This window comes from Megalops cyprinoides, chromosome 4 (genome assembly GCF_013368585.1).
Source record: "Megalops cyprinoides isolate fMegCyp1 chromosome 4, fMegCyp1.pri, whole genome shotgun sequence".
Classification (NCBI taxonomy): Eukaryota; Metazoa; Chordata; class Actinopteri; order Elopiformes; family Megalopidae; genus Megalops; species Megalops cyprinoides.
Genome location: NC_050586.1, coordinates 41,842,850 through 41,857,148, shown reverse-complemented (window position 1 = coordinate 41,857,148; position 14,299 = coordinate 41,842,850). Strand labels below are relative to the sequence as shown.

The 14,299-nt window shown below is 38.2% G+C and overlaps 1 protein-coding gene across 1 annotated transcript in view; it reads left to right on the top strand.

The window, feature by feature from the left end:
• The window catches only part of card9 (caspase recruitment domain family, member 9), a 31,851-nt gene extending 18,029 nt beyond the window's left edge, over positions 1-13,822 (top strand). The window contains exons 11-12 of the mRNA XM_036527565.1: positions 1,746-1,819; positions 13,723-13,822. Coding sequence (XP_036383458.1) covers positions 1,746-1,819; positions 13,723-13,822 — 174 coding nt within the window. The remainder of the gene's footprint in view (positions 1-1,745; positions 1,820-13,722) is intronic.
• Positions 13,823-14,299: the final 477 nt, after the last annotated feature.

Genomic DNA, 14,299 nt, shown 5'->3' with positions numbered 1-14,299 from the left:
ACAGTGGGTTTGCCTGCTAACGGTGAGTTGCTTAAGAAAAGGTTTGACCAGTTTTGGATGAGGACTCAAGTAGGTGTTTATTGACCCCCTGCCTGCATGTTATAAGACTGCCTGAGTGTTGGACTCAGGACTGGTTGTAGGGATGTTTTTCCCATCTGTTCTGAGGAGTTTTTAATTGTCATTAAAACATCAACCATTGTTATGCTCACTATGCATTATCTCCTGTCCCCGAATCAGCACTATCCTGCATTTAACATATACATCACACCTCTGGCTTTGTTGCAATATATGTAGATGATATCTACAGCTCAGCTCATTCCTCCCCTGAAACTCTCTGGCATCTCTCAAGGGAGGTGTTCTCCACACTTTGAAAACCTTTTAAATAGAAGATGAGGTGTAGACATTGACACCCCTAACACTGTCTCAATTTAAACAAGGTTCCCTCATGACTTTGCTTAGTTGTGTCTTTAGTCTTTCCTCTATAATAATGTCAGCAATGGGGGGCAGTAAGTGTGTGTCAGTGCACTCAAATAGCCTTTTGTGTATTTTGTGGTTGGAATTATTTTGTTAGCTAGTTCATGCCATCTTCCAACAATAACTGGGATGCCATAGCAGCAGAGCAAATTGGCTTCATTCCTCAAGCAATAAGGAATGGTTAGGTTAGGAGTTAATTCATCTCACTGTTCTTTAGCACCTTGTAATTTGTCAGGCACCTTTGATTTGACGGATAATATCAGTGGAGTAGTGCCCATGCTCCAATGAGCTGTCGTGTGCTGTTTGACTTGTAGTGGTGAAAAAGGCATAGAGTGTGTGCAAATGTAACAGAGGATAGCATCCCTGTGCAACTGCAGAAGTTGTCATGGTAAGATGAGCATGGTGCATTGTTTTTCAAAGTCAGGGCTGAGAACCATGGATGGGTCCCAGGAGATTTAAATTGAGTTGCCAAACCAAACTGTAGATCTACAATGTAGATCCATCTCAAGAGTAAAATTATATTTCTACTTGCAGTACACCTGAGACAATGAGTTGGAAACTTGCTCTTTGATACTGATGATAATTTTACTGCACTTATTTAGAAGATTGCTCTAAAAAGAACCTGCTGATGATAATAATAGACCTACGTCACCAATGAGAAACTTTTGTCCTGATCCTACTACACTACAACAAATAGTGGTGAATACATAAAATGCTAAATGCTAGATTAAAATGGGACATTTTAACTGTCTGATTGTATGTTTGGTGCCTTTTTGTTTACTTCTGTTGTAAATTGTGTCATGATGATTTATCACTGTAAAAATGTAGGTTGCCTGTCCTTCTTGTGTTCAGAATGACTGGTTAAATGTGTCTTCTGACTGAAAGTTCCTATAAACAGAAGAAATTGTGACAAAATTATGATGGGGGAACTTATTTTTCCAGACACTGGAAAAGCAGGGAACTGCAATAGTAATGCAAGCAGCGTCTGAAGTTGCAACTCATTGGGTCAGGACCTATTACCTTAATCCATCTCTGTAATTAGGTATATACACAAAGCAGAGGGGTAATTGCTATCATTTTAATCAAATAAATGATAGATAAATAAAACACACAATTAAAAAAAGATAATGATAATCAAATGCAACAAAAGCAGAAAAAATGACAAGGATGGAAATCTATAAATTATTCAATGCATATGATATTACTGTCACTTAGTATTATTGATTTACTGGTTTGACTGTTATTATTGGTTTGACTGTGGTCCTTGGCAGGAGAAGATTGTCCTAGAGGAAGAGCTGCCAGCCAATGGCAGACCAAGAGGGAGGTGTAATTTTCACTACAGGAGGTTTGTATTTAAAGGATATTCATTTTTTTTCTTATAACAAAATAATAAATCACTTTCCTGGATTCTTCCTTAAAATGTTTTGTTATTTAAAATGACAGTACAACTTACATCAAATTGGTGCTTTAGATGTCCTGAAAATAAAGCTAAAACCAGCATTAGTCATTGGATGAATGTGTCAAACAAATGCTCCCCAGAGAATTTTTGAAATTTCTGAAAAGGCTAAAGGTTTTATTGTTGATTATACCACAAATGGGTGACAGTTTAGCACTGTGGTTACAGAAATGGTCTTATATCTAGAACATTTAACATTCATTTCCCAGATGGGATACTGTTGTTGTGCCCTTGAGCTTTAGAAATGGATGATATGTAAAATTCATCATCCATGATGTGTAAAATGATGGGGGAGTTATGAGATAGCTTTATATAGATATTATGTATATATTATGAATTTGTTTTCACCTCATCTTTTTGGTTGTTGTTTGTAATGATCATTTATGCCTACCAGAAGCTCCATTTCTCAATACTAAACAGCACCAGAAACAACTATATAACTAACCCTTCCAGGTTTCTCCTATTTTTGCATATTTGTCACCCCCACCAAAATTAATAGCTGGTTGTGCCACCTTTAGCAGCAACCACTGCAACCAATTGCTTCTGATAACTGGAGATCAATCTTTCACATCACTGTGGAGGAATTTTGGCCCACTCTTCTTTGCAGAATTGCTTTAATTCAGCCACATTGGAGGGTATGTAATTTTTGTACACCACACAGAAATGAAAAATGGAAGTAAAACCAAATCTCTGACCTTTCTCATATCTACATCAACAAAGGCCTGACTATCCAAGTTTGATGCAGTCCTAAACAGAGAACCAGAGGAAACAAAATGATTATTTAAACAATTCAAGATTACATTTCTGTCAGAATCCATGGTCATTACCTTAGTTACTCATGGCAGTAAATTATAGTTAAAATTTGCTTTCAGCAATTTAATTGCTTCCAAAACTTTAAAGGGTTTCCTAAATTTTCTGTAATATCTGATAAATAATATTCTGCTGCCTTAATGAAATCTGTATAGTGTGCTTTCCCTTCCAGGGTTTATTTGCTGCCATCTAGTGGTTCTATTCCTTTACTAATATTTTAGGTCAGAGATAAGAATCCTCCTTATTTATTTACCATTTTTTGCAAAGCAAGATGCTTAAAGGCACCATTTCCATTCTCCCCTTTTCTGCACTTGTTCAGGCATTATCTGTAAGTGGTATGTTTAGATTATTAGATCGTTAGAAGATTATACTATGCACATGGATTATCTTTTATTCATATAATTTAGGTTTTTAGATAGCTGTTAGCTGTGTGTTTTCACTAGCAATTAGCATGTAGCATACTTCATTTACATGCATTGGTGGACTACAGCCTTAAAAATGGAAATGCTCAGCTTTATTTATGGGTGAAATTTCCTGTTCATAGTCAATTTTATTTGTTGTACAGGTACTGTGGAAGTGTGGCTAATAGGCTTACATGTCATTTATTTTGGTTGTGTATTTGCAAAGCATTCATTGTTTCTGTGACTATTTTGTGTGCTGTTTCACACTAGCTAAATAAACCACACCATCACCCACCTTTGACAATCTTATTGTCAGTGTTTAGCTCACTGCCAAGCTGTGTAGGAGAACATAATGAGGGCAGAAGACTGTACATTTATTTTGTAAGAACCTAAACCTTGACCAGGCAGACTCAGAATTAGTTCTCCTTGGAGTGGCTCATACTTGGTTTCTCTCATTCATAAACTTAGTTCTAGGGGAGTTGTCTAAGAACCAAGGGTTATCCCTTTCTTTAACTCTATAATTCCTTAGTGGAGTGTGTCTGTAATTCCCAGGACGTTGTCATAAAAAATCCAGGCCATTTAAACATTTGGAATAAGTATTATTCTGCTTCAACCACAGTTGTACATGTTATGTAAAAGCCAAACATTTAAAATTATAATTTTGGAGAAATGGGACGTGATTTTAGGGACCTTAGTGTTTCTTATGACAACAATAACACAGTGGTAACTCATTATTAGCAAAGATACCAGTGGCAATTAAATTATCGACAACTACTTCACTATGCATTAGTTGCCAAATAAGTAGTTTGTGTGCACTTAGATGAAGGAACATGACAGGAAGGATCATGTCTTCACACTGTGCAGACAGTAGTCTTGGTAGCCTACTCCACAAATGCGGTAGGGGTTTTAAAGCCACCACTAGGAGTAGCATTGGTAGATGGAGATCTAGCTTGAAGTGGTATTGACGTTGTCTAGACAGGAGACCTCAGTAACCTATTCCACAGCCAGAGAGAATGTGTTAGGTTTCCAAATGTAGCACAGAAATAGGCCATGGCACAGGTCTCAAAATGCACAGAAGCCACTTATAAGAAATAGTGCTTCATAGTTTCTCTGAGTTCCAAATTTCCAGAATAAAGAAATGAATGCTTTAGAGCCCTTTTGAGTTCCAGATTTCCAGTTTTTCTTGTACATCAAATATCTGAGTTGCAGTTCCAGCATAAAAAGTCTAGCATGAAAAATCTTCAATCTTTCAATGCATAAAAATATTTTCTTATATTTCACAGGTTTCCTCCTTGTTCAGCTGCTCAGTTTAGAGGGATGGTGTTATCTAGGCAGGGTCTGGGTGTCACAATGCAGCTTCCATTTCTTGCTGATTGAGTAAATTGTGCTCAGGAATGTTCAGAAACTTTCATTTTTTGTACCCCTCTCCTGATCTGTGCTTTTAAATTGATCCCTAGCTTGTTGCAAAAGTGTCTTAGCCTTTATGGTGAATCCTTTGCTTCGAATTCACTACCTGACCAAGGAATGTCACAGACAGGTGTTTTTATTCTACAATAAAGAAGACTCACTTTTATTACACACAGACACCCTTCAGCTAATTGCATGGTAACTTACTTTTGTACACCTGATTTAATTTATTTCCACTTTCCACTTATTCCACTTTTGCAATCAAGATTTTTTACATTTTTATTATAATGAGCTTTATACTTTTTTCTTTTTTGTAGTTTTGAAATGTGTGGATTATGTTTGGTATGTACCAAATATTAAAGCCTACTTCAAAGTGTTTTCACTTCAAGCTTTAATGCAGAAAAATGTGAAAAATGTGCAAGGGTCTGAATACTTTTACAAGGAGCTCTATGAACTGTATAGGTTTGCAAAAGGTTGGAAAATATCTGGTAAATTTCTAAATTTTCCATTTCTGTGGGAATTTTATCATGGAAACTCACAGTATATTCTCAGTTTGGATAAGGCCCTGCTTTAAAATGATTGATAAAGGGTGATTCCTGATCTTTAAACAGTTCCCTAATCACTGGATCATCAAATGGTATTACTCATAAGATTCCATGAACATACATGTTCTGAGTTCTGACATTTCAGATGATCATCAATGTACAGATCATACTTTCATCACATACACACTAGGACAACAAAAGCTTCCAGTTATCCAACTGTGACTGATATTCAGCTCAGGGCTGAAATTCCACTCTTATAACATTAACTAGCCTATGTTGTTTAAATTTTATGTGTTTATCACATAGTTTGCTGGCAAGTTTACAGGTGGATATGTGGGATATGTAAGCATGCTTTTTACAGTGTAGTACAGTGTTTGCAGTGCGATCACAAGAGCAATATTGTCCTAGAGAAATGTGTGATTTGACTGTGCAAATCATTCTGAGAGATGGCATCACCTGAGGTCTGCTGACATTTTGTTGATACTTTCAAAAGGGCCCCAAGATGACTTCAAAAAGGGGCATGGCAAAACTGGTCCTCTGGGTTTTGAATTTTATATAGTCATTTTTGCCAAAATCCATGGCAACAATGGCGCTGACTGGCGTTCTACACCAATAGTTTTAAGCCTCAGTCATTTTTAGGCTAAATGATTTAACATATCATCCCCTGTATCAAATATGAACAAAATAGTGCTATGGCTATAGATGCTATGGTAGGGAATTCTGACAACCTAATGTTTGGCAGCTAGTGTTGTGCAGTTCATGAACAAGCTAATTTTTTCAATGAATCTTTTGAGTATACTGTATGTACTGGTTTAAAATTCTAAAAGATTCATTCATTTGACTCACGAGTCAGGCAACCTCCCCAGAATGCTTTGAGTGACAACTACATCAGGCTATGGAAATGTGAAAAAAAAAATGAGTGGAGGCAAAAGTTGCAATGGGGCAGGCTGTTCTTTCAGTTCTTTCAGTTAGTGACTGTTTGGAATGCAGTGCACTGAGTCTTTACTGATTCCTTCAATTCTTTGAGTTCTTTCAATACATCTTGTTCAGTTCTTTTGTTGCATCTCATTCAGTTCGTTCAGTGCGTTTCCTCCACTGTGCAGTTTAATACAGAGACTACTAAATTGCTTTACTTTGGAAAAGTCTTGTACTTGAGATTGCAGGATACAATAAAAACTCCACTGTCAACAAATGACATTAGTTGCTAAACTTAGGTTATTATGGAATTAATAGCCTAACATATTTTTAGCAGTATAGTGTAATTACGATATATGCTGTAACTGTATCTAGACATTTACTAAGGAATATATAGTTTGTTGATTGTTTCATGATGTCATATTAGCCTATTAATTAGGCTGTTTACCTTGTTTTGTCACATAGTCAGTGTGTGACTTTTGCAATGAACTGGTATTGCATAGCTGTTAGCTGCTAGGTAGAGGGCATTACATTTACTGAGCAGGCCTTTGTTTTTTCTCCCTTAACTGACTTCATTAATGTACGAGACATTCAGGGTGAACAGAAAAGGTCATTACAGTGAATTAAAGTACACAGAGATGGGACTTGCATTTTAATATCATATCTATCTTGTAATTGTTCCAAACAGCTAATAATGAAGCAATATTTTTATTCATTACTGACTTGAGATAGATTAGCCTACATAATAATGATGTTTATAAATAGTAAGTAGATGTTTCTAAAACAATTTGTTAATTTTTAGTGAATGCTGAAATCATATATTTTTTACATGATAAGCCTGTAAGTATCTGTTTATTTTTCTTAATGTCACTTTAGCACTTTTTGCAACATTGAAAGGGAGAGGCCAAAAATCTGTATGATCTGTGTCTTATTAGCCTATTTCAGTATTTCACATCAGAGAAATGCAGTCTATCAATGTATTTATTCATGAAGGCATTGCTCTTTTGTTAATAAGTACCATTATGCAGGGTCTTCACTGTTACAACATTAAGGGAAAGAAGGGCCTTTTATGACATTAAATTGTTTTTACTGGTTGCATTTTTAATTTTTATGTCTGCGTGTCCAGTTGAAGGTAACCTGCATGTCATCTGCCCTGCGGCTTAATGACGCTTTTTGTCATCTAGGTTCAAGATACCTTTGCATGACAGACTATCATCAAGTAGTCACCCTATGGCCAGAAGGAGAATAGGTTCAGTGAAGGAGATGTACTGAAAGAACTCTGAGAGAACTGGAGCATTGTTATTCAAACTGTGGGGGGAGTAGTTTGTAGTTTGTGGGTTGTAGCGTGTAGTGTGGGTGTAGTCTCTTTCCAGGTAATAGTTGTGTAGTAATGCACCATATGCATTCAAGTTTACATAAGCCTTGTTTAAGAGCATGGGTGTAGTCATTATGCCAGGGCGCTAGTTTCTTACAGAAGACTTTCTTCTTTTTGAGGGGTGTCCAATGTTCTGTTCAACATACCATTTTCACTGTCTGCCATTCGCTCAACGGACACTGTAGTTGAGCTACTGTTTAGTGTTGTGCTAGAGCTTGAGAGATCTTCATTATTCAGAAAAGGTCCTGGGAACTTATCAGTAAAGTTATTTACAGTATTTGGAAAATACTATTTGGTGTTACAAAACAGACCAATGAATAAAGGTAATGGGAGAGAGCTTCTGTGCCGTACATTAAGACCAAATCAACAGTGTGAAGGTGGTAGTGTTTGGGTTCCTGTTATATTTTGAGCAAAACCAATAGGATCAAGAGTTGATAAGAATGCTAGTCTGAGAGAACCACTTTCATTGTCCATGTGAATATAAAAATCTCCTACTATCACTGTCTTATCCATACTGACTACCAAGTTAGAAAGAAATTCAGCAAACTCAAGAAACTAGAATATGGTCCATCTGGCCTTCAAATTATTGAAATAAAATTATGGCCAGCTTTTAGGGTGGCACACAGTCTAGAGTCGTGTATAGCAGTAACCCAACCTCCTTGACCAGTCAGGCAGGGGACATGATTATTACTGTGGCTAGTAGGGATGGTTTCATTTAAGGCAATATATTCATCAAGTTGTAGCCAGGTTTCAGTTAAACAAAGGATATCAAAATGGTGGTTGGTAATTACTTCATTCACAAATTCTACCTTTGGAGTCATTGATCTTCTGTTGGTTAATCCAATGTTTAGATCCAATTGGCTGCATATATTAGGTGTAATGGCAATGTCCAAAATTAGCTGAAGCCACTGGTTTTGCAGGCTGATGAATTTACCTCTGACTCGTATCTTTATTTTGTGTAATCCATGCTAGCTAGCAATGATACTCAGCTCCATAATGGTGCCTTTCTTATTGCCTTTTTTATTCAAAGTCTTCTTTTTCATCCAGTTATGCACTTCATACACTCATTTCTTCCAAGCATTTACTTGACTCCTGGTTACGTTCTGTTTACTCTGATTTTCGCTTTACTAATTTTGTGGATTACTGTGATTTACGGTCAAAAGCTTATTGTTTCTTCTAACTCTCAACTCTTACCATCTAAACTTCCTTTTACGCTTTGCACATGCACAATAAACAAACTACTAACCATGAACTATCACTGCACAAAGGAACATGAATACAACAGTTGTACCTACACAAAATGTCCTAAATCATATTAAACACAAAGCAATTTTTATAGGGTGTAAGTTTTATTAGACTATCAAAACAAATTCCCCTTTTGTGGGTAGCTTTCAGAAGTTGTTTTTAGAGGACTGTGAAACAGACACTGTCTCAGTGGAATGAAACTTGGGTAGCAGTTCAAGAGAACTAGCAGACATCTGTGTATGACAGTAGATTTACTGCCTGGCCTTTATTTTGTGAGTTTCTAAACCAGCATGTGAGTTGTATCCTTCTGAAACAGGTCAAATATATGGGCACAGAAATGGCAAAATTGTTTAAAGTATCCAGGTTAACATATGCCAAACAAAGAAGAACGACATTGAGGAAGTGTAACAGTGGTTGCAAGTCAAAGCTCTTCAACAGAAACAGATGGACATTAATCAGGCTAGTTGCTAAAAAATACAAAATAACAGCCTTACCACAGAACTGAATCTATACTTCTGTTAGCAAGTCTCAACAACAAATGTAGATTGTGAGCTTGCCAAAGCTGATATTTATGGGCTGCTATTAGGAAACCACTTGTAACCAACACCCGTGCGCCAAAACATATAACCTGGTGTAATGAGCACAAAACCTGGACTTCTAAGCAGTGGAATTAAGTAATATGGTCAGATGTGTCATCTTTTTCTGTTTTTGCTATATCTGGATGTTTGGAGAGAGCCAAAAGATGGCTTCAACCCACACTGCATGTTCCCAAAAGTTAAACATAGTGATGGATCCACTATGATATGACTAGCTATCTAGTTAGGGTTCTTGAGTTCAATTATTCCTCTGCATGGTAGAATTATGGCCAAGGAATAGAAAGCCATTTTAGGCAACCAGGTCCCCCCTATGGCACACAAATTGTTGCCTCGAGATATTCCCATATTCCAAAACAATAATACACCCATACACACTGCTAAACAGATTCAAGGGTTTCATGAATGACTTCTATGGCCTCCCAAATCACCCAATCAAAACATCTGGTGCAGCTCTACGACACTAAACAGTGGCACCTACAACCTTCTATGCATAGATGGCACTTTCTGCAAAGTGCAGCTTTCTACAAAGATAACTTTCGCCAATCAGATTCATTTTATCTGTAGCTTGCATCTCATGTATTGATGAGTTTTCAAATGTAACACGTTCTTTAAAACAAAGAAAAAGAAAACTATTCTAAATAACTGGAATTACAATAATCTTCATCTGTTGTTTTCAGTTTATCTGGAAGATTTCAGTTTATCTGGAAGGAATTTAAATTAATCAGTCATATTTTCATTGTTACAGCACATTTTTACAATTGAGAAACCGCTTTACATAGCCAGGCCCATTACCATGGGGGAGCTTAGGGGTGCATTGCACCCCCAGACAGACCTCAGTGCACCCCCAGTTGTCTACTTATATCCCAATGTCTACACAGTATTTATGACTTTTTGTGGACCCCCCTGGAATGCAATTGCACCCCTCTTTATTTTCTCCTGGCGCCAAGCCTGCATATAACATAGTGCATTTTTAGAGAGAATCAAACAACCAAAACATCCAGGCTAACTGGGAAAGAACTGCAAAATTAGTCCCTGAATCTGGGAAGCTGGTAGCAGTGCTGTAGAGGTGCTTGTTGCTCAGATGAAAGGAGAGACAGAGAGGGGTGAGAAAGAGAGGGAGAGAATGTAGTGTTTAGAATGGGATGACCAAGGGATCTGGGTGCAATCAGTTATGAAGCAGTGCAACAGTAGTTAGCTTCAGCAGAGAAAATGCAGAGCAGAGATGGTAGAATGAAAAGGGGTGGTGAGCAGAAAGGTTAGGATACACAGCCACAAAGGTGATCAGAGACTGTCTCACCCTATTTAGAGCAGGAACACATGCACATGTTTTGCTCTCATTACGTTTCTTGTGGCTACATTTTGAACATGCTGCAAGGGGTTTAAGATGGCATTCAAGCATTCAGAAAAAAGGGCATGATAAGTCTAATTGAGAGGTAATAAATGTGTGAACTAAGAAAAAGTCTAATTTTGGAAATATTTCATAGCTCTGTCAATTGTCCTTAATAATTAGGTCAGGGGTGGTTACGTGACCATCAAAGCTGAGCGTGAAATTTGACATGGTAGGGCAAGGGCTTTTTGGACCTAGGACCATCATTTCAGTTTTGTTTGATAACATCCAGAGCTGTATGTTTGAAAGACATGCTTCAAGTCTAGAGATCTGGAGATCTTCACCAGGCTTCATTGAGACATAGAGCTGTGTTTATTTCATACCTGAAATGACATGTCAAAGCAGAAACATATAAAGAGAGAACAGCAAGGGTCCAAGAACCAAGCTTTGTGGGACACCATACTTAAATTTGAAAAGAAAAGAAGTATCTCCATTTAGTTGTATGAACTTGAATGTGTCAGGTAAATATGATTTGAACTGATGTTTCAAGGGCTTAGGCATGGTTCAATGTAGGGTATTGTTGAAAAAACCCAAAAAGTCATCTGGTGTGGCTAGGCTACTGAGGTCTTCTTCTTTTGGAAAGAAATCTGGAAGCTCTCTTATAAAGTTTAGAACCGTCAGGGAATTTAACATGCAGCCACAGGACATGTAGGACACAGGAAACATGAAGGCAATTTTTAGGGGTTTCACTGTTGATAAGAATCTTAGAATTCCTAACAATCAGTATGTTATCAACCATAATGACTAAGTTATCAGAGTAAGTAATCAGAGATCAGAGTATTTACGTAGAAAATTTGTATACTGTCCAGGTGGTCTGTAAACATTTAAGAGTGTAAATGGCAGTGGTTTGGAAACATGCATACATGTTCTTGTTGTTAGAACAAGGCCTTTGAAGGTAGGCAAATGCAAGAAACCCCCCAAAAAGGGAATGGTTTTGCAGGTGGTGGCCACAGACCATTTCTCTCTCCTGATCCTTCCTGACTGATTTTTCTCAAGTTTTGCATTTTGCTAGTGCTCTTTTCACTCCTGGTAGCATGAGGCAGTACCTGCAGCCCATTCAGGTTGCACAGGTAGTCCAGCTCCTCCCGGATGGCACATCCATACGTGCCTTCACAAGAAGGTTTGCTGTATCTCCCAGAACATTCTCCAGAGTGTGGAGGAGATGCCAATAGATGGGCCATTACACGAGGAGAGCTAGACAGCGCTGTAGAAGGGCAACAACCTAGCAGCAGGACCGGTATCTGCTCCTTTGTGCAAGGAGGAACAGAAGGAGCACTACCAGAGCCCTACAAAATGACCTCCAGCGGGCTACTCATGTGCATGTTTCTGACCAAACTGTCAGAAACAGACTCCATGAGGGTGGCATAAGGGCCCGACATCCTCTAGTGGGACCTGTGCTCACAGCCCAGCACCTTGCAGCTCGATTGGCATTTGCCAGAGAGCACCAGATTTGGCAGCTTCGCCATTGGCACCCCGTTCTCTTCACAGATGAGAGCAGGTTCACACTGAGCACATGTGACAGACATGAAAGAGTCAAGAGACGCCGTGGTGAACGTTATGCTGCCTGCAACATCATCCAGCATGACCGATTTGGTGATGGTCTGGGGAGGCGTATCCTTGGAGGGTCGTACAAACCTCCACGTGCTAGCCAATGGTACCCTGACTGCTGTTAGGTACCGGGATTAAATCCTCAGACCCATTGTCAGACCTTATGCTGGTGCAGTGGGCCCTGGGTTCCTCCTGGTGCAGGACAATGCCCAGCCTCATGTTGCCAGAGTGTGTAGGCAGTTCCTGGATGATGAAGGCATTGATTGCATTGACTGGCCCTCATGTTCCCTGGACCTGAATCCAGTTGAGAACCTCTGGCACGTTATATCTAATGCCACCAAGTAGCGCCACAGACTGTCCAGGAGCTCACTGATGCCCTGGTCCAGGTCTGGGAGGAGATCCCCCAGGACACCATCCGCTGTCTCATCAGGAGCATGCCCAGACGTTGGGAGTGCATACAGGCACATGGGGGCCATACACACTACTGAGCCACATTATGAGTTGTCGTGATGAAATTTACGCAAGTTGGATCGGCCTGTGATTTTGATTTTTCACTTTGATTATCGGTGTGATTTTGAATCCAGCCCTCAATGGGTTGATGAGTTTGGTTTCCATTGGTTTCTCAACGAATTGCACAATGTATATCAATGAAGATTTTCGACTTGAAAATTTGTTCGAGATCCACGGTTTGATTTAAGTGTTCCCTTAACACTTGAGCAGTGTGTATATATATATACACACACAGTATATATATAGAGTACATCCACATTAGGGAAAATGATAATCCAGAAATATCAAAGCAGCAAAATCTCAAGATCAACAAAACATGGATTGTAAACACTCAGGTTTAATAAAGAGATAATCAAGAAATGTACTGTAAAATCTCAAAAGCCGAAATCTCAAGGGAACTGAACATCCACTGGAAACATGTATGTGCCTCTGTGTGTGAGTATATGTACACTTGCACTTCTCACTGTCCCTTTCCTTTGAAATCCCCTTGCAGTGAAGTGGCCTGGTCAGATTATGGGTGTCTTGCATGCTGCATAAAACATAGACACAGACACACAAACAAAATCAATAACAATGGTGTTCTTACTATAAAGATTATTACTACATGCTAATACTGCCATCAATAACCAATGCCATTTTACTAATCAACAGAACCACCACCATCATTACCATCATCGTCATAAATATACAAGACTCACCAGATAGTATTTGTAGACTATCATGGTGTGGTACCACTCAAAATAGGCAGTCGGACACAGAGCAGGCTTGTCAGGATCTTGCAGAACAAGGACCTCTGATTTCTATCAGTCCTGTCATGATCAGTCATCCTCTTCCTGGATGAGCAGACTTTACCGTTTGGCTTTGACTTTGAGTCACCTCAAGGAAGTGTTGTCTTAGCAATCATTAAGCTATCCTGGGTGTCTTCTAAAGAATTAGCTTCTTATAATACTGAATAATTTGAACATTTACATTTAAACCCCACAAAACTCCCACAACACTATCCAAACACTAATTCTGTGTTAAGTGTTCAATCATTTTCTTTTCTTTTGACAGGAAGCGTGCACTGAGAACAAAGACCGCCTCAAAGGAAAATCCACAATATGAGCTGTACAATACCTCTGGAAGTGACAACTCAGACACAGATTGCATATGACCTGGCACATGACATATCAGGTGGTGTTGCAAGAGCTGTATCTCAGTGCCTATATAATAATAATAATTAAAAAAAAAAAAAAAAAAAAAAAAAAAAAAAATATATATATATATATATATATATATATATATATATATATATATATATATATATATAGATAGATAGATAGATAGAAGTACTGTGCAAAAGTTTTAGGCACTTGTAGAAAAAGTGATGTAAATTCAGAATGCTTTCAAAAAAAATGAAATGAATAGTTTTTAATGTATGTATTAACAACATACAAAGTGCATGAAACAGAAAAATCAATAGTTAAAACAATATTTGGTATGACCACCCTTGGCTTTCAAAACATCACCGATTCACTTATACTTGTGCACAGTTTTGTAAGGTACTCGACATGTAGGTTTTTCCAAGCATCTTGGAGAACTTGCCACAGTTCTTCTATGGATTTTGGCTGTTTCAATTCTTTCTGTGTCT